The 25,632-nt window shown below is 41.6% G+C and overlaps 1 protein-coding gene across 7 annotated transcripts in view; it reads left to right on the top strand.

Moving 5' to 3' along the window:
* The window catches only part of dcaf6 (ddb1 and cul4 associated factor 6), a 225,207-nt gene that overhangs the window by 27,110 nt on the left and 172,465 nt on the right, over positions 1 to 25,632 (top strand). For all 7 annotated transcript variants that reach the window (XM_072585183.1, XM_072585182.1, XM_072585186.1 and 4 more), the window contains exons 2-4: positions 2,078 to 2,139; positions 15,375 to 15,467; positions 23,748 to 23,933. In XM_072585183.1, coding sequence (XP_072441284.1) covers positions 2,078 to 2,139; positions 15,375 to 15,467; positions 23,748 to 23,933 — 341 coding nt within the window. The remainder of the gene's footprint in view (positions 1 to 2,077; positions 2,140 to 15,374; positions 15,468 to 23,747; positions 23,934 to 25,632) is intronic.

Here is a 25,632-nt window from a genome sequence, read left to right as displayed (position 1 = left end):
TGTTAGGCTGTTTCACTCTATTCCTCGCTTGTTTGTGTGTCTGTCAAGTGTTGCTATTGTATCTGCTTCTACTAGCTTCCCCAGCAGCATGTTCCAGGCACCTAACACCCGCTGTGTGTAAAAAAAAAGTTTTGCATACCTCCTTTAAACCCCCACCCCCAACGCCTTACCTTAAACCTGTGCCCTCTAGATTTGGCATTTCCACCCATCCATGTTTCTTATAATTTTATATATTTCTCTTAGGTCACCGCTTGGCCCCTGTCACTCGAGCAAAATCGGTCTAAATTTGTCCAACCTCTCCTTATCTAAGGCACTCCAAACCAGGCAATATCTTGGTAAACCTCTTTTGCATGATTCAACTTTGGTTAAAATTAGATCAAATGGCATACCAGTCAACGTAATCAAAGCAAGCTATCAATCATCGGGCTCCTAGGTTCCCAAAGGCACACTGTCAGCTTTGCAGACAAACTGACACTTTAATCAGCATCCTACACAAAACGTGCAAAACATTCAGAGTCAGAGTTATACAGCACAGAAACAGACTCTTCAGTCCAACTTGTCCATGCTGACCAGATATCCTAAATAGATTGCCAGCATTTGACTCCTATCCCTCTAAACCCTTCCTATTCATACACCCATCCTGATGTCTTTTAAATGTTGTAATTGTACCAGCCTCCACCACTTCTTCTGGTAGTTCATTCCATATACACACACCACCTTTTGTGTGAAAAAATGCCCCTTAGCTCCCTTTTATTAAATCTTTCCCCCCTCACCTTAAACCTATGCCCTCTAGTTTGGACTCATTTATCCTGGGGGAAAAATACCTTGACTATTCACCCTATCCATGCCCTTCATAATTTTATAAACTTCTGTAAGGTCACTTCTCAGCCTCAGACACTCCAGGGAAGATAGCCCCAGCCTATTCAACCTCTCCCTATAGCTCAAATCTGACCAAGAAAGGCAAGCATATGGGCGGCACAGTGGTTAGCACTGCTGCCTCTCAGCGCCAGAGACCCGGGTTCAATTCCCGCCTCAGGCGACTGACTGTGTGGAGTTTGCACATTCTCCCAGTGTCTGCGTGGGTTTCCTCCAGGTGCTCCGGTTTCCACCCACAGTCACAAAGATGTGCAGGTCAGGTGAATTGCCCCTAGTGTTAGGTAAGGGGTAAATGTAGGGGTATGGGTGGGTTCTGCTTCGGTGGGGCGGTGTGGACTTGTTGGGCCAAAGAGCCTGTTTCCACACTGTAAATCTTTTCTGAAACCTTTCAAGTTTCACAATATCCTTCCTATAGAAGGGAGACCAGAACAGTATTCCAAAAGTGACCTAGCCAACATCCAGTACAGCCACAACATGACCTCCCATCTTCTATGCCTTTATTGGTCAATGCATTGAGTATAGATTTACAAGGATGTTGCCAGGGTTGGAGGATTTTATTAGATTAGATTACTTAGTGTGGAAACAGGCCCTTCGGCCCTCGGGATCTTCTTCGGATAATTGATATTCGGATAATTGAGGTTCCTCTATATACATATACTTTACATTCTCTTCTTGTCTTCTACCACTCCTGGGAAAAATCGTTCAGCTTACTGAAATCTTCCTTGGAATAATTGATGGCCCTTTACTGACCCATCAGGACATTTTCCGAAAGATGTTTCAATCTATTTTTCCTGCTCTAGGTACTTGGGGGTGGGGGGGGGAGAAGTGGCTTAATTTTCTTTCTCCATCGCAAGTGATTTAGCTGCCAGTCTGAAATTCCAACTCAGTCCTATAGAAGATGATTGCTTCACATCTGTTTTGAAGTATGATAATCAAGGAAATTAGTTTTCAAAAACCTTAACATTTGTCAAATGCAATTCATGGTTGTGTTGTTATCAGCCTTCCATTTGTAATTTTAATGGTAAGATAATCAGAAGATTATTGAAACAATATTTGCTGTTTTCATGTTCAATTCCACTACTGTTGGCAGAATGAGTAGATTTATCCTAATGTTGTTTTCTTGATTTTTCTCAAAATTTCAAATTTTGCCCATTGTACATCATGGATAACTTTTTTGCTTTGATTTTTGCCCTTTATAAAGGAAGAAGAGAATTCATCCAAAGATTAAAACTTGAAGCTAAATTGAGTGTACATGATGGTTGTGTGAGTATACAATTACATTCTTTTTATGTAAAATTGTTTTAATGGACAAAAAAGTATAATTTTTTAAAAACTATAACTGAATGTAAAGCTGCTTACTACTGTGTATACTCAAGTAAAAGTCGACCCCCCCCCACCTCCCCCAATTTTTGGCCAAAAACTCTGGGAATTTCTCCATATCTCATGTAAAAGTTGACCCTAGTTCTTCACAGATAACGAATCAACATTTGTGAGTCAAGGTATTGCCCTGTACGTAACTGTTACGATGAGGAAGTGAATTTTTTAATTCCGTTTTGTCATATGTTTTGATGTACAATTCACACCAATATTAGGCCTCTGATTTCTTAGGTTCGTTATCGAACAAGCAGTATAATTAGTATAATTAGTGTGATACAAGGTTTATCACACCATTTGCTTCTCTATAATTACTGTACAGCTGTTGACAATTTCTCATGACTGCAATGATCGGTGAGACAGTATGAGAGTTAAGTGTCTGATATCTTCTTTTATCAGAAATGAAAACTTAAAATGTTAGTTTTAAAAAAAAAAGTAGAGAAGAGAAAACTGAGGGAAATGGAAGAATTTGGCACAAAAATTTAGGATGCATCAGGTCAACCTCTGAGTCCAGATTAGCTGAGCTCCATTTCCCTGTAGCACTCTTGTAATTACTGTAATTGTTGTTGTTTCTTCTTTATTCGTTTAGAGATCAATTGGGCATCTGCTAATGATATGGTATTTTGGACTGTAGCATGAATTTCAACCTCTTAAAAGTAGTGTCCATGTAACAGTCAACCTCGTAAATTTAATCTTAAAAAATAGTCTAAAAATTTGACTTTTACATGATTATATATGGTATATCAAATTATTAACTTATGAAAAATGGAATGGTTTTCATTTTAATCAAGTTAAAAATATTTGCAACAGTGGTTAGCACTGCTGTCACAGCAGTAGGGACCCAGGTTCAATTCCATCCTCTGGCAACTATTTGGATAGAGTTTGCATGTTATCCCCGTGTCTGTGTAGGTTTCCACTGGGCTATTGCCTATAGTGTTCAAGGATGTATAGGATAAGTGCTTTAGTTGTGGGAAATGTAGGGTTACATACAGTCTGCAGCAGGCTTGTGACAGAAATGTTGACATGGGAGCATGTTGTGTTGAAATCATAAGCAACTGGAAGTTGAATCATTTTTACAGGCAGACCCTAGGCACTCAACAAAGTGTCACCCAGTTTGCCTTTCATCTCCCCAGTTTATAGGGAACCACATTGTGAACAGTGAATATAGTAGGCTAGATTGAATGAAGTATATGTAAATCACTGCTTCACGTGGAGGATATGTCTTGGACCTTGGATGGTGAATAGGGAGGAGGTAAAGGGGGCAGGTATTGTATCTTCTGTGATTGCATGGGAAGGTGCTGTGGGAGTGGAGAAGGTGAGGACCAGGAAATCCCAGAGGGAACAATCCCTGCAGAAGGCTGACATGGGAGGGGAAGGGAATATGTATTTGGTGGTGGCATCCCACTGGAGGTGGTGGAAATAGCGGCTAATGATCCTTTGGTTGTCGATGCAGATGAGGTGGAAAGTGAGGACCAGGAATACCCTCTAGTTGGGACAGAAGAGAAGAGGTGAGAGTTGAAGTGTGGGAAATCGGCAAGACTTGGCTGAGGGGCATTTCAACCATGGTGGTAAAATCAGGACTTGTCTCAGCACCCCTGTGGAAGGTGGCATCATCAGAACAGATGCAATGGAGAAACAGGAGAAAGGAGTTGAATCCTCACAGGAAACAGGATGTAAGGATGTCTGTGAATCACAGAAGCTTAGTTTGCAGGTACAATTCGTAATTTGGAAAGGTAACAATGTTATGGTTTAACACAAGGGGTACTGAATGCAAGAATAGTAAGGTTATGTTTCAGTCATACAGGTTATTGGTGAGACTGCATTTGGAGTACTATGTATATTACTGGTTACCATATTTATGGAAGAATGTTAATAATAAGAATTAGTTCCGAGCAGGTTTACTCAACAAATGCTTAGAATGAACAGGTTGCCTATGAGGGAAGGCTAGATAAGCAAGGACTGTATCCTCCAGAGTTTAGAAGAGTTGGAGGTGACTTAGTGGTAATGTAGAAGTTCCTGCGAGGACTTGACCAGGTGAATGCAGAAAGGATGTCTCCTCTTGCAGGAGAATATGGAAGTAAGGGATCATAGGTTAAAATAAGGTATTACCCATTTAAGACAGAAGTGAGGAAACATTTTTGTCTAAGGGTTAAGAGTCTTTGAAATTCCCTTCCTCAAAAGGTAGTGGATGTGGAATCTTTAAAGATTTTTAAAGCAGAGTTAGGTAAATTCTTGATTCCAAGTGATGAAAGATTACGAGGCGTTTGTTGGAATATAGAACCGAGGTTAAAATCTAATCAGCCATGAACTTTGGATAAGAGATTGAATGGCAAAGCAGGCACAAAGGGCTGAATGGAAAAGGCTGGTTCCTTATTTATATGTTGTTACATTAATTGTCCTTTGGGCGAAAAGCAATTGTCTTCGTTATGAGCCTTTATTCATTTGCTCAGTTGAAAAAAATCAAATGTAAAGTAATATTTCAGATTTATGAATTAGGCACAGTGGTTAGCACTGCTGCCTCACAGCGCCAGAGACCTGGGTTCAATTCCCGCCTCAGGCGACTCTCTGTGTGGAGTTTGCACATTCTCCCCGTGTCTGCGTGGGTTTCCTCCGGGTGCTCTGGTTTCCTCCCATACTCCAAAGATGTGCAGGTCAGGTGAATTGGCCATGCTACATTGCCCGTAGTGTTAGGTAAGGGGTAGATGTAGGGGTATGGGTGGGTTGCGCTTCGGTGGGGCGGTGTGGACTTGTTGGGCCGAAGGGCCTGTTTCCACACTGTAAGTAATCTAATCTAAAAAAAACCCGTACAGTGTGGAAACAGGCGCTTTGGCCCAACAAGTCCACACTGACCCTCTGAAGAGTAACCCACCCAGACCCATATCCCTCTCCTATACTTGCCCCTGACTAATACACCTAACCTACACATTCCTATGGGCAATTTAGCATGGCCAATTCACCTAACCTGCATATATTTGGATTGTGGGAGGAAAGCGGAGCACCCGGAGAAAGCCCACACAGACACAGGGAGAATGTGCAAACTCCACACAGACAGACAGTCGCCAGAGACTGGAATCGAACCTGGGTCCCTGGTGCTGTGAGGCAGCAGTGCCACCCCTTTTTCTCTGTTTCCTACTTTATGTTCAATAATGCACCAAACAACTCCACCACCCTATGGCCAACCACTTCAACTCCCTCTCCCATTCCCACAAGGCCACCTCCACTGCCAAATCAAAGCCACCTGCCAACTGGAGGAAGAGCACTTTATCTTCTGCCTTGGGACCCTACAACCACATGGCATCGACATTGACTTCACTAGTTTCCAAATCTCTCCTTCCCCCACCTCATCCCAGATCCACCCCTCCAACTCAGCACAGCCTTAACCTGAACTGATCTGTCCTACCTATTCATCTTTCCCACCTATCTACTCCAACCTCCCCACCAACCTATCACAATTATCCCCGACCTGCATCCACCTACCTACATCCCCCAGCCCCACCCCCACCCTTCTATTTATCTCTCAGCTCCTTCCCCATTCAAATTCCTGATGAAGGGCTCATGCCCGAAACATCAATTCTCCTGCTCTTTGAATGCTGCCTGACCTTGTATGCTTTTCCAGCACCAGGCATTTCGACTCTGACTCTCCAGCATCTGCAGCTCTTTCTCTTAACTTCTCAAATACTACTATTTAAGGCTGAAAAGTTAGAGGTTTTAATCTGTCCTCAAATATCCAGTTACTGATACCAGGGATTAGGATGGTAAAACTCTTCCCTGCATTTATCCGACCTTCCTTGAGTTTTGATGACCAGAACAGAACATAGTATTCAAGATATAGTATGGATACTGTATAGTTGGATTATCATTTTCTATAATTCCAGCAGCCAAACATTTCCACGTAATTTAAAAGTTATTTTCTGCTGGTGTGTTGCATATTCCACGGAATACAGCACAGAAACCGGCAATTTGAGCCACCCAGACAATGCTATACTCACATTCCAGTTGAATCTCTTCCCATCTTCTCTCGTCTAAATCTAACTTTGTAGTTCTCTATTCTTTTCTCCCTCATCTATTTGTGTAAACTCTCTTTGAGTGCATCTGTCATAATGGTGGTTCCTTGCAGATGAGGATGACTCTCTTCCACCGTCAGGGTGAGTCCACAGGTGGCTACACAGACCAATGCATCTACCACACACTCTGTGTTATGCTTGGGGCAGGTGGTGGTTGTAGGGTGGGGCATTGGTGTGGCAGCGCACTCCTTTTGCCTGGCTTCCAAATCAAGTCGCGAGGTGTTCGGCAGCTTCCTGGATGCTGCTCCAACACTTTGGACAGTCTTGGCCCAGTAATTTCCAGGTGTCTGTGGAAATGCTGTACTTCACCAACGAGGCCTTGAGACTATCACTAAAGTGCTTCCTCTGTCTACCTGGGCCTGCTGTTTCGAAGCTGGTAGTTGACCACCTGCTTGGGGAGTCTTGTTTTGGTCATGTATACAACGTGTCCAGTCCATTGTAGCAGATGACGGATGGTCAGTGCCTTGCTGATGGGGCTGTTGGCCTGGTCAAGAATGCTGGTGTTGGCTCATCTTTCTTCCCAGCATATTCACAGGATCTTGTGTAGATAGTGTTGATAGTACTGCTCCAGATCCTTGAGATGTCTACAGTAAGAAAGTCCATGTCTCATCCATAAAGGAAGATTGGAACCACTATAGCTCTGTAAACTATGATCATGCTGTCAGATCTGATGTTGTTGTTCTCAAACACCCATTTCCTCAAGTGGTTGAAGGTTGCGCTAGCACACTGGAAGTGATGCTGGATCTCTTTGTTAAACGCTGCTTTGGACAACAGACACTTCTGAGGTATTGGAAGTGGTCAAGATTCTCTAATGCCTCTTCACATCTTGACTTGGTCATTTCTCCCTGGTCCAAGCCCTGCCCACCTAAGTTCTTGATTCCTCTGACGCTTTACTCCAGTTTTGGAATTTTCAGTTTGCAGGCTCCAGCCACTGCCTCTTCACCATGGATGTGCAATTTCTTTACATCAATATGTTGTCTGGGCTCCTCCATCAGTACATTGTCAGGGCTCTCTGCTTATTGCTGGAGCAAAGGCCCAAACTGTCCCCACCTACTACCACATCTCCACCACTTGGCCGAGCTTGTCCTCACCCTGATCAACTTCTCTTTTAACTCCTCTCATTTTCTTCAGTTCAGATAGTGGGCCATGGGTACCTGCATGGGGCCCATTTATGCCTGTCTCTTCAGAGGTCAAAGGAGATCATTTCTCCTCCTTGGTCTGGTCCTATCCTGGCCCTCCACCCACAACTCTTTCTCCAATATATTGATTATGTCATCTTGTCTGGAATTGAAAACTTGAAAAAGTTCATGGACTTCGCTTCAAATTTCTATTCTGCCCTCACTTTCACCTGGTGTATCTCTGACTCCTCCCTTCCCTTCCTCGACATCTGTGTTTTGATTTCCTGAGATAGACTGGCCACTAATATCCAGTATAAACTCACCAACTCCCACAGCTACTTGGACTATACATCTTTGTGCCCTGTTTCCTGTAAAGATGCCATTCCATTTTCCCAGTTCCTTATCTCCGTCGTAAATATTCTGATAAGGCCAACATTGACAAGGGAGCCTCCGAAATATACTTCTCCTTCCTCAACTGAGGACTCCACAACACCATTGTTGACAGGGCCCTCAACCGGGTCTGACCCATCTCCCGCAGTTCTGCCTTCACTTCCTCTCCTCCCTCCCTCCAACAATGAGGGAGGTTCCCCTTGTCCTTACCTACCATCCCACCAGCATTAACATCCAAAAGATCATCAGCTGCCATTTCTGCCACCTTCAGTGAGATGCGACTACCAGACACACATTCCCCTCCCATCCGTTATCCATCTTCTGTGGGGACCGTTTCCTCAGGGACACCCTGGTCCATTCTTCCTTGACTTTCAATACCATCCCCATAGCCCCACAGCACTTTCCTCTGGAATCGCCAAAGATGTAACATCTGTCCATTTACCACCTCTGTTTCCAATAATGCCTTCCAGATATAGCAGGACTTTACCTGCACTTCACACAATCTAGTCTACAGCATTCCCTGCTCACAATATGGTCTCCTCTACTTTGGGGATACAAGTATAGACAGGGTGACTGCTTTTCAGAACATCTACATTCTGCCTGTAAAAAAGACCAAGTTTCTAGTTACCTTCCACTTCAACACACACCACCCTGTTCTTTGGCCACCATCTCTCTCTCCGGCTTGCTGCAGTGTTCCAGCGAAGCTCAGCACAAGCTGGAAGAACACCTCATTTTCCACTTGGGCATCCTGCAGCTTTCCTGACTCCATATCGAGTTCAATAATTTTACGGCCTGAACACTCCCATGTCCTAGCCCCGACCTCACATACTAGGCCTTGTCGTCTCACAGTCTGCTATTACACCCTACCTATTGTAAGTCATAACAGTCTCCATTAACAGCTATTCACCACCTAGTCAGATTGTTATCCAACTGTTCTGTTCTCTCTCTCTCTCTCTCTCTCTCTCTCTCTCTCTCTCTCTCTCTCTCTCTCTCTCTCTCTCTCTCTCTCTCTCTCTTTGGGCTCTAGTCCTTACCCCCTCCCCTACCCTATGTTCTGAATTTAAACTGACCTTTTCCTAGCTACCATCAGTTCTGAGAAAAGGTCACTGGACCTGAAGCGTTAACTTTGATTTCTCATCACAATTGCTGCCAGACCTGCTGAGTTTTTCTTGAAACACTGTTTTTGTTTCTGACTTACAGCATCCACAGTTCTTTCTGATTTTATTCTCTAATGCCTCCCTGTGGACCTTGATCAGGAGTGTACTGCACAATGCCAGGTCAGATTGATGGAGGACCTTTATATTGCAGATGTTCAGGGTGAGACCCGTGCTCTCATTTGCCTCCATAAACGTGCTGATGATGGTCTGGAGTATATCCTCTGAGATTGCACAAGCATTACCTGCATATTGCAGGTTGGCATGACTTTGGCTTTGGCCTGAAGGTGGTGGAAGTTGAATAAGTTCTGGAAATTAGCTCTACTCCAGCAGGGAGCTTGTCGGCAGCAAGGTGAGGCCATGCAGCGAGGCAGATCAAGAACACAGTTGGGGTGGCGATGCAGCCCTGTTTGACACCGAACGGACAATGGGTTGTCAGTGAAGCTATTTGTCATTACCAAGACTTCCATGTCGTTGTGGAGCAGGCAAAGGATGGTGACAAACTTCACGATGCAGCCAAAGCGGAAATAGGTGCTCCATCAAACTTTTCGATTGATGGTGTCAACGGTCATTGTAAGGTCGAAGAAAGCCATGTACACAAGTAAGTTCTTTTCTCTGCATTTGCCCTGCTGCTATTGCGTGATGAAAATCATGTCTGTTGTGCCCCTCCGTGGCTGAAAGCCATACTACAACTGCAGAAAGAGTTCCTCAGCTATAGGGAGGAGACAGTTGAGGAGCACCTTGACAATTACTTTTCCAACGGCCTATAGCAAAGAGATTTCCCTGTAGTTACCACAGTTGGACTTGTTTCCTTTTTTTGAAAAGACTCATGACTATGGCCTCTTGGAGCTCTACCAGAATGCTCTCCACCTTCCAGATAAAGCAGGCAAAGGTGTGTTGCTGCAGCAGGATCTCTTTGCCATTTCACTCACATACCTAAGCAGGGATACCATCTGCTCCAGCAGCCTTGTTGTTCTTAAGCTGGTGGTCGGCCTTCTGTACTTTGTGCAAGGCTGGGGAATTGCTGACCTCTTGATGTGTAATATCTGTGGTATGTGTTCAAGGACGCTTGGATCAATGACAAAGTCCTGGATGCGGAGGTCTCTGAAGTGCACGCACATGTGTACGCACACACATGCACACACGTACACACACACCCCTAGCATTTTCTGATGACTTCTTTATAGGGGTCACTCCATCCTTAGTGGGATGGGACCTTGGGTGTTTGATCAGTATGTGGTCTTGACAGCACAGAAGAAACCATACGTGTCATGGTTGTTGGCCATTCATTGCGCCTCCAGTGCTTTCTCCGAGCACCAACTGTTCTTTATGTCATGTGTTTCAGACCTCTACCTTCAGTCGCCAATAGGCCTGCATTTTATCTTCCACGTGTGGTTGTTGTTTTACACTCCGATATGCTATGCACTTACGACTTAACAGTTCCTGAATCTCATGATCATTCTCATCAAACCAGTCTGTGAATCTTGGCTGAGTGGCCGACCAAGTTTTCGCAGGCATTGATGATGTTGGTCTTAAGGGCTGACCAGAGACTGTTGGGATCCCACGACTCGGTGTTGCCAAGGGTCGCTAGGTTTGTGGAGAGGATTGTATAAGGCTATTTTTTTCGTGGTCTTTAAATGTCTCAATGTTAAACTTTTTGTGTCATCGCTTCTGTTGTCTCTGTTGCAGCCGGGCTATATTTATGATGATCCCGTCTTCTGTCATGGCAAGGGTGATTTTAACGCTTTACCGATCCCTCTGTCTGATGATATAGTCAAGGTGGTGCCAATGTTTGGAGTGCAGGTGCTGTCACATTGTCGTTTATTTATCCCTTTGGCAGACCAGTGTGTTGGTGATGAGGTTATGTTCACTGCATTTAGTCAGTAGAAGGGTGCTGTTGGAATTTTGCTTTCTGACTCATTCTTTCCTGATTACCGACCTTCAGGTGATGTACTTTTGCCAAATCTGATGTTGAAGTCGCTGAGGATGATAAGTTTGTTCATTGCGGGATTCAAAAGAGCGATCGGTCAAGGCTGCAATAGAATTTCTCCTTGTCCTCGGATGCTGGATCGAGTGTCGGTGAATGTGCGCTGTGACATAGTAGGTCTGAGCAAGGGTAAATCGGAATGTCATGAGGCATTCACTTACTCCATGGCAGGGTGGTGGGGGGCTCTTCGAATTGGTCCACCAGCTCGTTTTTGATAACGAAGCGTCTATACTATTCACTTCAACCACTTCTAGTGATGATGAGTTCAACTTTCTCATTACTCTTTAGATCAGGAAATTGCTTCTAAATTCTGTATTTGTCGTCTTCATGACAAGTTATTTGGTGGCCTCTAGTTCTGTTCTCTCCCACGAGAGGAAACGTTCTGGCTCTATTGGCTCTGTTAAAGCCCTATGCATTCCATTTTTATGTCACGTTCAGCCGCCTTCAAATGAAATGATATCTAAGCTGTTCATCCTTTCCTTCTAAATATTCTCTGCACCATTTCCAGTCATGTGAGAGACTTTTCTATGATTTGGTAGCTGGAACTGTATGCTGTACTCTGTTGTATAGAAAATCTTTCACACATGTTTAGCATAATTTCCCTTTTTTAATCCTATCCACCTCAAAATAAAGCTTTATGCTTTTTTTGTAGTCTTGATAATCCTTGGAACAACTTTGTGATTGGTGTATTTGTACTTCATGATCCATTAGTTCATGTTTGTTCTTCTGTTATTAGCCATTCAAAATCTCTGTTTTACGTTTTCCAACTATAACCAGAGGATCCAAGGCTTGTTGCAGGCCACCGTGACATGTTTGACTGCATGTTTCGGGTTATGTAATACCTGGATTGTTTTGATGTGTATCCTGACCAGCCAATCAATTTTGTGATTGATGAACCCATTCTATATGCTGTCCCTGAGTGTATATTGACCTCTAACCATGCACTCACTAAACATTACTCATTAGTTCAGTTCGAACATAGAACAATACAACGCAGAACAGGTTGGCCCTCGATGTTATGCCGACCTGTGAACTAATCTAAGCTCACCCCCCTACACTATCCAAAAATCATCCATGTGCTTATCCAAGGATTGTCTAAATGCCCCTAATGTGGCTGAGGTAACTTACATTGGCAGGCAGGGCATTCCACGCCCTTACCACTCTGAGTAAAGAACCAGCCTCTGACATCTGTCTTAAATCTATCACCTCTCAATTTGTAGTTTTATGCCCACTTTTACAAGCTGACGTCATCATTCTAGGAAAAAGATTTTCACTGTCCACCCTATCTAATCCTCTGATCATCTTGTATGTCTCTATCAAATCCCCTCTTAGCCTTCTTCTTTCCAATGAGTGCAGACCCAAGTCTCTCAGCCTTTCCACATAAGACCTTCCCTCCAGACCAGGCAACATCTTGGTAAATCTCCTCTGCACCTTTTCCAATGCTTCCACATCTTTCCTGTAGTGGGGCAACCAGAACTGTACACAATATTCCAAGTGTGGCCACACTAGCGTTTTGTACAGTTGCAGCATGACATTACGGCTCCGGAACTCAATCCCTCTACCAGTAAAACCGAACACACCGTATGCCTTCTTAACAGCACTATCAAACTGGGTAGCAACTTTCAGCGATCTATGTACATGGACGCCAAGATACCTCTGGACATCCACACCACCAAGAATCTTTCCATTGACCCAGTATGCTGTCTTCCTGTTATTCTTCCCAAAGTGGATCACTTCACATTTATCTGCATTGAACTCCGTTTCCCACCTCTCAGCCCAATCCTGCAGTTTATCCAAGTCCTCCTGCAACATTCTTCCACACTGTCCACTGTTAGTATCATCTGCAAACTTACTAATCCATCCACCTATGCCTGCGTTTATAAAAGTGACAAATAGCAGTGGTTTCAAAACAAATCCTTGTGGCATACCACTAGTAACCGGACTCCAGGCTTAATATCTTCCATCAACTACTGCTCGCTGCCTTCTTACAGAAAGCCAGTTTTCTAATCCAAACTGCTAAATCACCCTCAATCCCATGCCTCTGCATTTTCTCCAACAGCCTATCATGTGGATATTATCAAAGGCTTTACTGAAGTCCACATCCACATGCTTGGTCACCATCTCAAAAAAAACTCAGTGAGATTTGTGAGACATGACCTGCCCTTGATGAAACTATGTTGACTATCCAGTTGGCTTGATGGTTGGTTTATGATGCAGGGTGTCACCAACAGCATGGGTTCAATTCCTGCACCGGCTGCGATTACCATGAAGGGTTTTCCTTCTCAATCTCTCCCCTAGCCCTGAGGCATGGTGACCTTTAGATTGTACTACCATCAGTTGTCTTTAGTTTGGTACTAGCACCTTTTTACCCATGACCTGTTAACTCCTTCATCTTACCTTGAATCTCCCATCCCTGAATTGTACCTCATGGTCCTAATCTTAGACCATATCCAACAAAATAGTGAGAAACATAGTCACATTCAACAAATGTTTATTGTAATCATTCACTCAATTTTTGAAGCGAATAGGCTGCTGATCAATTGCCCTGAAGATGCCTTGGGAATGTAGGGGAGTTTGATGGTAAGATGGTTTGAATGACAGTGAAGCAAGTGTAATAGTAAAAATTCAGAGCTTGAGAAGGTATTTCAAAGAGAAATGGTAGGGATGGTGTTGAAATGTGCTGGATAGGTAAAGAAGTAATGGCCACCATAGGCATGAGTTTAGAGGAGGACTAACTGCAGTGTAGGTGACCAGAAAGAGAAGAGAGGTGAGTGCTTGCAACTGACATTAAAATGTAGCATTAGCCCTGAACATTCCTTTACTTTTGCTCTACAACCAGCCTTGGGAGAGGCTTTGCAGTAAGGTTACAATGAGTAGTTGAAAGTGAGGACTGCAGATGCTGGAGATCAGAGTTGAAAAATGTGGTGCTGGAAAAGCACAGCAGGTCAGTCAGCATCCGAGGAGCAGGAGGGTCGACATTTCAGGCATTAACCCTTCATCGTGGCAGGGGGCTGAGAGATAAAAAGGAGGGTGGGGTGGGGAGAAGGTAGCTGGGAAGGCGATAGGTAGATGCAGGTTGGGGGGGGGATGATAGTGATAAGTTGGAGAGAAAGGTGGAGTGGATTAATGGGAAGGAAGAAGGACAGGAGGGCAATTCAAGAGGATGGTGTCGAGTTGGAGGGTTGGATCTGGGATAAGGTGGGGAAAGGGGAGTTAAGAAACTGGTGAAGTCGACATTGATGCCGTGTCCAAGGCCTGAAAGGATCCTTCCACATCTGGCAGAGATTTTCCTGCACATCTAAACACCTCATCTATTGTGTCCATTGCACTCGATGTGGTCTTTGCTACATTGGGGAGACAGGTGCCAACAGGTGGAACATTTCAGGGGAAATCTCTGGAACATGCACCTAATAACCCCACTGCCCTGTGGCCGACCACTTCACCTCCATCTCCCACTCTGCAAAGGACATATAAGTCGTGGGCCGCCTCCACTGCGAAATCCAAGCCACCTGGCAACTGGAGGAAGAACACCTCGACTTCTGGCTTGGTACCCTTCAACCACACAGCATCAACATCGACTTCGCCAGTTTCATAATCTCCTCTTCCCCACCTCATCCCAGATCCAACCCTCCAACTTGGCACTCCCCCTCTTGAACTGTCCTACCTGTCCATCTTCCTTCCCACCTATTTGTTCCACCCTCCTCTCCACACTATCACTATCACCCCCACCTGCATCTACCTATCACCTTCCCAGCTACCACCTCCCCCACTCCATTCTCCTATTTATCTCACTGTGTTGTGATGAAGGGCTTGTGCCTGAAACGTCAACTCTCCTGCTCCTTGGATGTTGTCTGACCTGCTGTGCTTTTCCAGAACCACATTTTTCGACTCCATAACCAGCCACTCATTTCCCTGAAGAAATAAAGGGCTGAAAAGAGCAGAAAAATATGCAATTTGAAACAGAGTTAGGATGTAAAGCAGAAAAGGAGAGAGGCTGAAGGATACAATAGCATACAGTCAATAGTAGAGAGACTATATTTTTAACCAGCAGTGTGATACAACATAGAAAGTCAAATTATTCAAAGCTACTTCAATATCAGCAATACCTTTATGATTGTAATATTTGCAAATATATGAAATATTTAAACATGTTTTCAGTGCTTGCTTTTGCTACTTTTGGTGAGCAGTCACTCCTTTCTGTGTGTTTATTTTTTCCAGTTCAATTTGCTGCTTTAATTTTCCAACTTAATCTATTTGATCCAATTTTTAAATATTCATCATCTATATATGAATATGTTTCTTTTCAGAAGACCTGTGGATGAATTGATTCTATCGAGGGCTTAACTGCATTTCTCTAAAAGTGTAGGAACTATTATTTAAGTGTTTTTTTTTTGTTCCATATTTGCAACAGGTAAACACAATTTGCTGGAATGATACAGGAGAATATATTTTATCAGGATCCGATGACACCAATCTAGTGATAACCAATCCATATAGTAGAAAGGTAAATAAAGTGATTACGTTGCAATTTCTGTCATACATAATCAAATATTCAAGTATTGCTGAGAAAAGATACATTTCATCACAGCTTTTCACCTGTGCCATCAGAACGGCTTTCAAGAAATTTTATGAAAAGTAAACAATATTTTATGCAGAATGAAAGGTGGTATTGAGTGTTGAGCGAGTGAGCTTTGATCATTAGAGTTTGTGTCAAGAAGAACATACCAGTTAAAAATGATTGACAGTTATACCAAGCTTGGTTTAACATCTTGATGGGATATGCTATTTGATGCAATCTGGCAGTGTCTGGGGCATATGATCAACATGCCAAACATTACACCAGCACTGAAATACTTATGCCACCTTACTAATATGTGTGATAGGCAGATTGTCTCTTTGGCTTGAGGGCAGAAACCGGTTAGGTGCAAGCATCGCTACTGCAAGTAGCTGAATGAAGCAGCTAGCTTTACCTGCTGCTAACTTGTTTGTGATTTCTAGGCTAATCTGAAGTAGATTGGGCACATTTTGCGTCCGAAAATGATGGCCTTTGGCCCGTTCCTGAATTTGGGCAAATGCAATGAGAACTTATCAGGGTAGTCTTTATCTGGCATGTCAAAATCATCCTGTGCAAGATGAAAATTTTGGACAAGATGTGTCTTTTTTCAGCGTCATTCAAGTTCTGTACCACAAAATGGTTAGATATGAATTTGTGTGTATAAAATAATGCACAGTGAAACATCGATTATGTTCAATTCTTTCTATTTAAAAAGGTGGAGAAAACCTTATCTTTGTGCCAAAGAGAGGCTTTGTTTCTCCTGCAGCTGTCGCCTAACGCTTGTAAGGAAATTATCTAGTTTTTTTTCTGAAATGCACTATTCAGAGCACATGCACTTTCCAAAGTTGCAAGATGGCACAATTTAATTCTGCCCAGTAACAGAAGAGAAGCTTTTTAGACCACAATAGAAAGGAATAGGAGAAGGCCATTTGGTCCTCGAGCCTATTCTACCATTCAATAGTATCATAGCTGATCTGACATTCCTCACATCTGCTTTCCTGCTTTTTCCCTGTAACCCTGATTTCCCCCATTTTTTCAAGTATCTATCTATCTGAGCCTTAGATATACACAAGGACTCTGCTCCCATACCTCTGTGGCAAAGAATTCCAAAGTCACTTAACCCTTGGAGAAAAATAATTTGGTCCTCGTTTAGTGTTAAATTGGAGCCCTTTATTCTGAGACTATGCCCTATGGTCCTCAACACTCCCATGAGGGGAAATTTCCTCTCAGTTTTGACCCTGTCATGCTCCTTAAAAATTCTATATGTTTCAATGTGATCACCTCTCATTCTTCTAAACTCCAATGACTAGAATTCCAATCTGTTTAATCTTTGCTCATAAGGCAAACCCTTCAGGGATTAACCTTGTGAACCTTCTCTGAACTGCCACCAATGAAATGATATCTTTCCTCACAGGGATTGGTTCTGGGTCCAAATCAATACATGACTTGGGTGAGAATACATGATTTGGCTTGGTTCTTAACTTTGTGGATGACATGAAAATTGGTGGCATAGTGGACCGTAATAAAGTTTTTCTAAGATTACAGAGGGATCTTGACCAAATGGGTCAATGGCAGATGGAGTTCAATCTGAATAAATGCAAGGTATTGCATTTTGGTATAATAAACAAGGTAGGGTTTAAACAATTAATGGGAGAGCCTTGGGTTGTGTTATAGAACAGAGGGACCTAGGGGTGCAGGTACATAATTTTGTAAAGTTTGCATCACACACAGACAGGATGGTTAAAAAGGTGTTTGGCATGCTTGCCTTCATTGCTCAGTCTTTTGGGCGTAATGTTGAGGTTGTACAGGACTTTGGTGAGGCCTCTTCTGCAATACTATGTCTATTTCTGGTTGCCAGAATATTATAAAGCTGGAGAGGGTTCAGAAGAGATTTACCAGAACATGGACGGCACAGTGGTTCAGTGGTTAGCACTGCTGCCTCACAGCACCAGGATCCCAGGTTCGATTCCAGCCTCGGGTGACTGCCTATGTGGAGTTTACACATTCTCCCTGTGTCTGTGTGGGTTTCCTCTGGATGCTCCAGTTTCCTCCCACAGTTGAAAGATGTGCAGGTCAGGTGAATTGGCCATATTAAATTGCCCATAGTGTTAGGTACATTCGTCAGAGGGAAATGGGTTGGTGTGGACTGGTTGGGCCGAAGGGCCTGTTTCCACATTGTAAGGAATCTTAAAACATTGCTGGGTTTGGAAGGTTTGAGTTATAAAGAAAGGCTAGGACTTTTTCACTGGAGCGTAGGAGGTTGACAGGTGATCAGATAGAAGTTTATAAAATAATGAGAGGAATAGATAGAGCTGATGGTAGTTGACTTTTCCCTAATTTGGAGAATTTCATGATTAGGAGGCACATTTTTGTGGTGAGAGGAGGGAGATTTTAAAAAGATGAAGCAAATTTTTTACACAGAGGGTGGTTTGTGTGTGGAATGAATTTCCTGGAAGTGGTGAATGGGAGGTACAATTACAACATTTAAAAGACATTTGGATGGATACATGATTAGGAAAGATTTGGCAGGTTATGGGCCAGGAGGAGGCAGGTATGACATGTTTAGTTTGGAATTATGTTCGGCATGGACTGAGCAGTCTGTTTCCATGCTGTCTGACTGTATAAAAGGGGCCCAAAACACAGCACTCCAGATGCTCAGTTTCTTGTGCAGAAACGGTAAGACTTCCTACAATTATACTTCAACCCCCTTGAAATAAGGGCCAACGTTCCATTATCCTTTCTGATTACCTGCTGCACCTGGGTGATAGCTTTCTATGATTCATATACAAGTACCCCCAAGTCCCTTTCGTATTAAACCTTTCTGTAGTTTCTATCTATCTATCTAAATAATAATCTGCGGATTCATTTCACTTCCAAAATGAACAACTTTGTGTTTTCCCACATTATACAGTTGGTTCTGATAATTCGATAGTTCCGTTCTCATGCAATCTCACATTATAAGAAAATCACGCAATGGCTGCATCATTTAAACTAATGGACCGGAATCACGTTATAGCCAATACAGATAAAGAAAGCTCGCATTCTCCAAATAACTGTCTAAATTCTGAATCTCGTTAAAGCCAATTCATGTTGAAGAAATATGGGTAATAGCAGAACCGACTGTGATGGCAATTGCCAACTTTTTGTCTGCTTTAACTTGACTTCACTATCTCTGTAGACTATCCCTCCAACAACACTCCTTTCCACCTATTTTAGTATTTTCTGCAAATTTGACTATAGTACATTAACTTCCTTCCTCCAGGCCGTGAATATATATTGTAAACAATTGAGGTCTCAACACTGATTACTATGGAACTCCACTGATCATGCGTTACCAACCAGAAAAAGAACTCCTTATCCCCAATTGCTGTTTCTTGTCCATGAGCCAATTCTTTATCCATGCCAATGTACTTGCACTGTGGGCTCTTATGACTTAACCTTTTGTGAGCTGGCTTGTCAAATGCCTTCTGGAAGTCCAAATGCAACACATCTATTGGTTTCCCTCTGGCCACTCTGGTTGAGACTTCCTCAAAAAAGCTCTATTAGCCTGACTCAATTTCCCTATCATGAAACCATGTTGACTCTGCTTGATTACATTATGCTTTTCCAAAAGTTTCAAAGAAGGGTCACTGGAGCTGAAATGTTAACTCTGCTTTCTTTCCACAGATGTTGCTAGACCTACTGAGTTTTTCTAACAATTTCTGATTTTGTTTCTGATTTCTTGCATCCACAATCTTTGCTTTTTTTCATGATTTTCCAACTGGGGTGGCACAGTGGCTCAGTGGTTAGCACTGCTGCCTCAAGCACCAGGGTCCCAGGTTCAATTCCAGCCTCGGGTGACTGTCTGTGTGGAGTTTGCACATTCTCCCTGTGTTTGCACATTCTCCCGGTTTCCTCCGGGTGCTCCGGTTTTCTCCCATAGTCCAAAAATGTGCAGGTTAGGTGAATTGGCCATGCTAAATTACCCGTAAAGTTAGGTGCATTAGTTAGGGGGTAGAGGGTCGGTATGGACTGGTTGGGCCGAAGGGCCTGTTTCCACACTGTAGGGAATCTGATTAAACATTCTGCTATTACTTCCTTAATTGATTCCAATACTTTTCAAACAATAGATGTTAAGCTAATCAGCCTATGCTTACCTGCTTTTTGCGCTCCCCCCCCCCCCCCCCCCCCCCAATTTGAGTAGGGGTGTCATATTAACAGTTTTCTGATCCTCTGGTGCTTCTCCAGAATCCAATTATTTTAGGAAAATTACAGCCAATGCAGCCACTGTCTCTGTAGCTACCACTTAGGATCCTCAGATGCAAGCCATTAGAGCTAGGGGAAGTTGCCTGTCTTTAGCCCCATTAGGTATCTAATACTATACTGATGGTAATGGTCTTTTAGTATCACTTAAATGTTTGAAGGATCTTCCCACTCTGTAAAGACTGATAGAAAATATCTGCTATTTTCTTGTTCTCCAAAACTATTGCTTCAGATTCATTTACTAAGGGGCCTATGTCCACTTTGACCTGAGTTCGTTTCCTGGTAACCATCTTTTCCATCCCACCTGTCTCTCTGAAAGGTCAAATATTCTTGAATGTAAAGTCCCTAGTTTTGATTTTGCAACCATATTTCTGGAATGGCTATGAGATTTAATTGATTTTTCTAAGTTTGCCCATTAGTTTTTCTACCTTCTTTTGAGTGCTTTGTGGATTAAGATAGAAAGCTTCTAAGTTTATTTGATTTATCTTTTCCATTTTATACATTTAAATAAGTTCTTATATTCCCCTTTAATTTGCCCGCATAGTTTATTTTCCCTGTCTTTATTATCTTTTTAGTCCTCCTTTGATGGATTTGGAATTTATCCCAGTCTTTGGGACTATCACTGACCTTGGCCTCCTTTTTTATGCTCTTTCATTCAACTTGATACTTTCCTTAATTTCCTTGGTTTCCATGGTTGGTTTATCCCTCTTTACCAAGAATGTATTTCTGCTGAGAGTCATGAATTACCTCCTTAAATGCCTACCACTGTCTGCTTACTGTTACTCCTGCTAATCTATCCACCCAGTTTGCTTTAGTTAAGTCTATCTTCGTGTCATTGTAATACCTTTTATTTCAGTTCAACACAGTTGTTTCTGACCCAAGTTTCTCACTCTTGAACTGAATATTAAATTCTGTCATGTTATGATCACTAATTCCTAAGGCATCTTTTCCTTAAAAATCATTTATTAAACCTGCCTCATTACTGATTACCAAATCCAAGATAGCCTGCTCCCTGCTTGTCTCCATGACCTATTGCTCTAGAAAACAATAATATTCTACTTTGAGTTTGTTGTTGTAGTTACACTTTCAAACTTGATTAACTGAAGCCATATGTTATCCATATTTATTGCTCTAATCATTTTACATGCTCCTATTATTTGTTAATTTATAACCTTTCCAACAGAATGGCTACTGTTTGGCTATATGTACACTACACAATAACTTCTTTCCCTTGCTGTTTTCCACCTCCATCCAAATGGATACTGCATCATGTGATCATAGATCATCTCTCACAACTGTCCTTTTCTTGATCTACATTTCCTTTAACTTTGAAAATTGCCCTGCAGTACTTATTCACCATTGCGACTAGCTTTTTGCTGACAGCTAGCTTTGCCAAGCTAAATATGTCCCAATGTTTTCCCTTATCTCTGATAAGAACAAGAAGCAAGATTAGCAATTCAAGTCCTTGACCTTGCTCAGCCATTTAATATGATTGTGGCTAATCTCATCTTGGATTCAACTCCACTTTCATGCCCAATCTCCATCACCCTTCAACCCATTACTAATTAAAAATCTAAATGCTCCTTAAATTTACTCAACAACCTAGCATCCACCCTACTCTGATGTAGGAAATTCCACAGGTTCGTGACCTTTTGAGAAGTAATTTCCTCTCGTCTCCATTTAAAATCTGCTATCCTTTATGCTAAAGCTATGACTTCTCACTCTAGATTGCATCAAAGCATTCGGACATTTCTCTCCATGATAGAACAGCTCTTGATAGGAACCTTTTAAGGCCAGATAGGCAAAAATGCAAAATTATGATTCCTTGTGAAGTTTCATGAGATTTGTTGAGTCATATTATTAATGGCAGCATTACTGAGAAATCCATGGCGTTTGTCTTGATCACTGTTGTTATTTAGTGTGCACCATTGCTGTGTTAATTCTGGGTGTTGGAAATAAGTTGTCCATATGCTGCAGGTTGAATTACTGTTCCAACATTGTGTTGAAAAGTTTTTTTTGTTTCAAAACTGAGCAGTCTTGTTTGTGGCTTTATTCTCTTTTGCTATTCTCATCCTCTTTCTGCTCCTAATAAGCTTGTAACTCAATTTGGTAATTTTTATCAGGATCAATTATATAAAGTTGGTCGCCTGGTCTGAGATCATAAAATAATTTGGGAGTTTTGCTGCCTACTAACTCCTAGAACTTAGGCTAAGTTCTAACAGCACAGAGAAATCTGTTTTTGGAACTTAATTCACTGCTCCCTACATGGATTCCAGCAAGTTCAGTTGCCTTCCCTGCAGGACATCTGCAGATCAGCATTTCTAAAAGAACACTTGTTTTTATCTATCATGGCATGGCTTAGAAGAGCAGGAAGTCTATGTTGGTACTGTACAAAACTTTGCTTATACCACAGCTGGAGTAGCGAGTGCAGCTCTGATCACCACACTAAAGGAAGGAAGTGATTAATGCAGAGAGGATTCACCAGGATGTATTCTGAGATGGAGCACTTTAGCTATGAAGAGAGGCTAGATATGCTTGTGTGTTTTTCTATAGAGCAGAGAATGTTGAGGAGGATTCAGCTGTATAAGGTTGAGGGGCATGGACAGGGTTGATAGAAAGCAGCTGCTTCTCTTACTTGAAGGATCAATAACAAGGGGTCATAGTATTAGAAGGGAATTGAGGAGAGAACTTTCCACCCAAAGGGTGGTGTGAATCTGAAATGCACTGCCTAGCATTTGAAGCGGGAAACCTCACAACTTTATTAAAAGTACTTGAATGAGCACTTGAAATGTAACATTCAAGGCTATGGGTCAAGTGCTGGGAAGTGGGACTCATTTTAGAGTAGTTTCATTGGTGCAGATTTGATGGGTTGAAAGGCCTCTTTCAAGATTCTATGATTGAATGTCTGCCCTGTTTCTGCCTCTTTCTCCAACTAGTTGATTCCTAGAACTGTTTTTCAGTGACCTCTGAATTGTCCTGAGTGACTTATTAAAAACCGTGATATAAGACTCTTCCCTGTTGCTGGGCAGAAAGAAGTGTTGCCACCTAACAGCTTTAGAACCTGTATGTTGCTTTTCAAAGAGTACTTCAGCTTGTATAGTAGTAATGATTTAATTAGAGGATTTCATCTCCTGCTGTTTGGCTTAGGCACTAGATGGATTGAACAGTGCTCTCAGTTATGTGATACAGCATCCCAAATTACCCAAAAGAACTACGACTGCTGTAAATCAGAGACAAAAATAGAATTGCTGGAAAAACTCAGCAAGTTTAGCAGCATCTGTGGAGAGAAGTAAGGATCAGTCGACCTGAAACTTAGAGTTAACATTTCAGGTCGACTGATCCTTATTTGTCTCTACAGATGCTGCTAGACCTGGTGAGCTTTTCCAGCAATTTCTATTTTTGTCCTGGACCAGCCTTTTGTCTTTTTGAATCTTTTTCTGATTAATGTGGCATGTCCCTGGATCCAAATCTAGCTACTTGCAATGAAATTTCAAAATCATATTGAACTGAAAGAACTGAACATATGAAAATAGTTGCAGACTTGTGACACAGTAATAATGTCCTTATTCCTGGATGGAGAGGCCCTGGTTGAAGTCGCACCTGCTCCAAAGATGTATAATAACATATCTGAACAGGTTGATTTGAAAAATCTGTAAAAGTTGCAAGTAAGTATTGAAGAGGATTGTTTTATTGTTATCACATTTTGCTGTTGGACATTGGTAAACAAAAATCAATATGAAAGTTCTAGATTATTATTTTATGTAATGCCAAGGGATATTTAATGCTATTGAAGTTAAGTGGTTTGAGGAATTTTGTTCTGTAGTAGGATCCATTAATACATTATATTTTGTACAATACAGAGAATAGCAGGATAAATAAGCTAGTCCTGTGATGCAGTCTCTTTACATTTGCCTAAAGAAAATTTTATTTTAAGTTATTGAATGGAAACTGAGTTTCTCTTTTTTTTTCAAACAAATCTGTTTTCAGATTCTATCAACCATTCGCTCAGGCCATCGTGCAAACATTTTTAGTGCAAAATTTCTTCCACACACCAATGACAAGCAAATTATTTCCTGCTCGGGAGATGGTGTCATATTTTATACAGACACAGAGCGAGATGCAGAATCAAATAGACAAAGCCAGTTTAACTGCCACTATGGAACAGCTTATGAGGTAATATTGGTGATAATATTGATATTATGGGTGAAGAACAACCAAATATGAGTGCTTGATTTGAATAATCTTTGATTTTCAGAAAGGTTCATGTTTGATGCATGTGTCTATCAGTTATTTTTGTGAGCTAAAGTAAAAATTTGCAAGTTAATACTCTCAGATGCACAATGAATACAATAATTGATGTGTCCTGAACAAAAGTAGTGAGAGCTCTGAAGGGATAGTGAAACTTTGAAGTAATGCCTTGGATCATTAAATGTTTTCTTGCCCTTCTAAATGATTAACCAAGCCTGGAATCATCTGACAATCTGTGTGAATTACAGTCTTGCTGTTGACCACTCTTCCTCCACACACACCCCAAAATTCATTGAGTATTGTTCACGAAATCTATAGTCCTGCTGGGTGCAATTCTTTCTGGAGGATTTTGGTATCATTTTGCTTTTCTACCTGTTGGGTAATAAAATCCTGACCACAAATGGATAATTGCTCACGATAGAGTCCAAGCATAATTACCCTTGGTGTGTGCTTAAGGTACAAAAAGTCGACTAGTGTTCACTATTATTTGTTTCCAATCTCAGTGGAAAGGCTAATAATTTGTGCTGGAACCAAATGAAAATTTGTAAGCTTAGTACAATCCCCAGCAATTTGATCCTGATTTGGTCCTGCATAAGTAGAAAAGAACAAATTGTACTCCTGATCTTAATGTTTAGTATGAATATTTTACTTTTTCAAACTAAAGTAAAACCCCTTGTTCACAGACATGACTATGAAAATATATCTTGTGCAGCAACCATGCTCAAACCTTTTGAGTTATTACTCCTTTGGTGTTTGGGCTTTGTTAGTAAGAAATTCACTGAGCAAATGAAGGGTTTGAAGCAAACAAAAACAAATTGCTGGAGAAACCCCACTGATCTGACAGTATATATGGAGAGAAAACAGAGTTAACATTTCAAGTCTAGCTTTCAAGTTATAAAAGTTTCTGTTTTTGTTAATTTCATATTTCCAGTATTGGCAGCCCTATTCATTAAGGGCTTGACAGGTGTTGTGATTTTACTTAGTTAACTGGTTTGGTTTATTGCGTCTGTGTCTGCTCTTTGAAACAACTATTGAATTCAATTTGAAGAATAGTTATCAAATCTGTTTCCACCATCCTTTCAGACAATGCATTGCAGATGATAAAGACGTTTTTTATATAATAAAAGATATCTCCTCACCTCTGGCTCTTGTGATGCTGCAATAGTATGAATTTACTGAAATAATTAAATACAACTTAAACTCATTACTGTCAGATGGCTGTCTGTGTATGCAGTTAAATACATAATGGGTTACTGTGATTCCATTTCTAATCACTTGTAATTTGGCGGTAAACGATTTGTTTTAATTACACTCAAAATAGAAACTTGCTTGAAGAATAATTAACTTAATATAATGCTAAATTTATGAAGGACAGTTGGGTTATGCAGCTACACTATAGATGATATGATGCTATTAAGGTTAATTTCTTTACTGAAAATCAATGTTCAATGCTTTAGAAAACGCTCAGTTACAGTTTTATCAAAACGTAGAGTTTAAAATTCATATTGAAAAATACAGCATTAAAGATCACATACCATAATTTTGATTGATATTGTTTTTGCAAGAATAGGGTTCTTTATAGAGTCATAGAGAAGTATAGCATGGAAACAGCCCCTTTGGTCCA

This window comes from Chiloscyllium punctatum, chromosome 15 (genome assembly GCF_047496795.1).
Source record: "Chiloscyllium punctatum isolate Juve2018m chromosome 15, sChiPun1.3, whole genome shotgun sequence".
Classification (NCBI taxonomy): Eukaryota; Metazoa; Chordata; class Chondrichthyes; order Orectolobiformes; family Hemiscylliidae; genus Chiloscyllium; species Chiloscyllium punctatum.
This window is presented reverse-complemented; position numbering and strand designations above follow the sequence as displayed.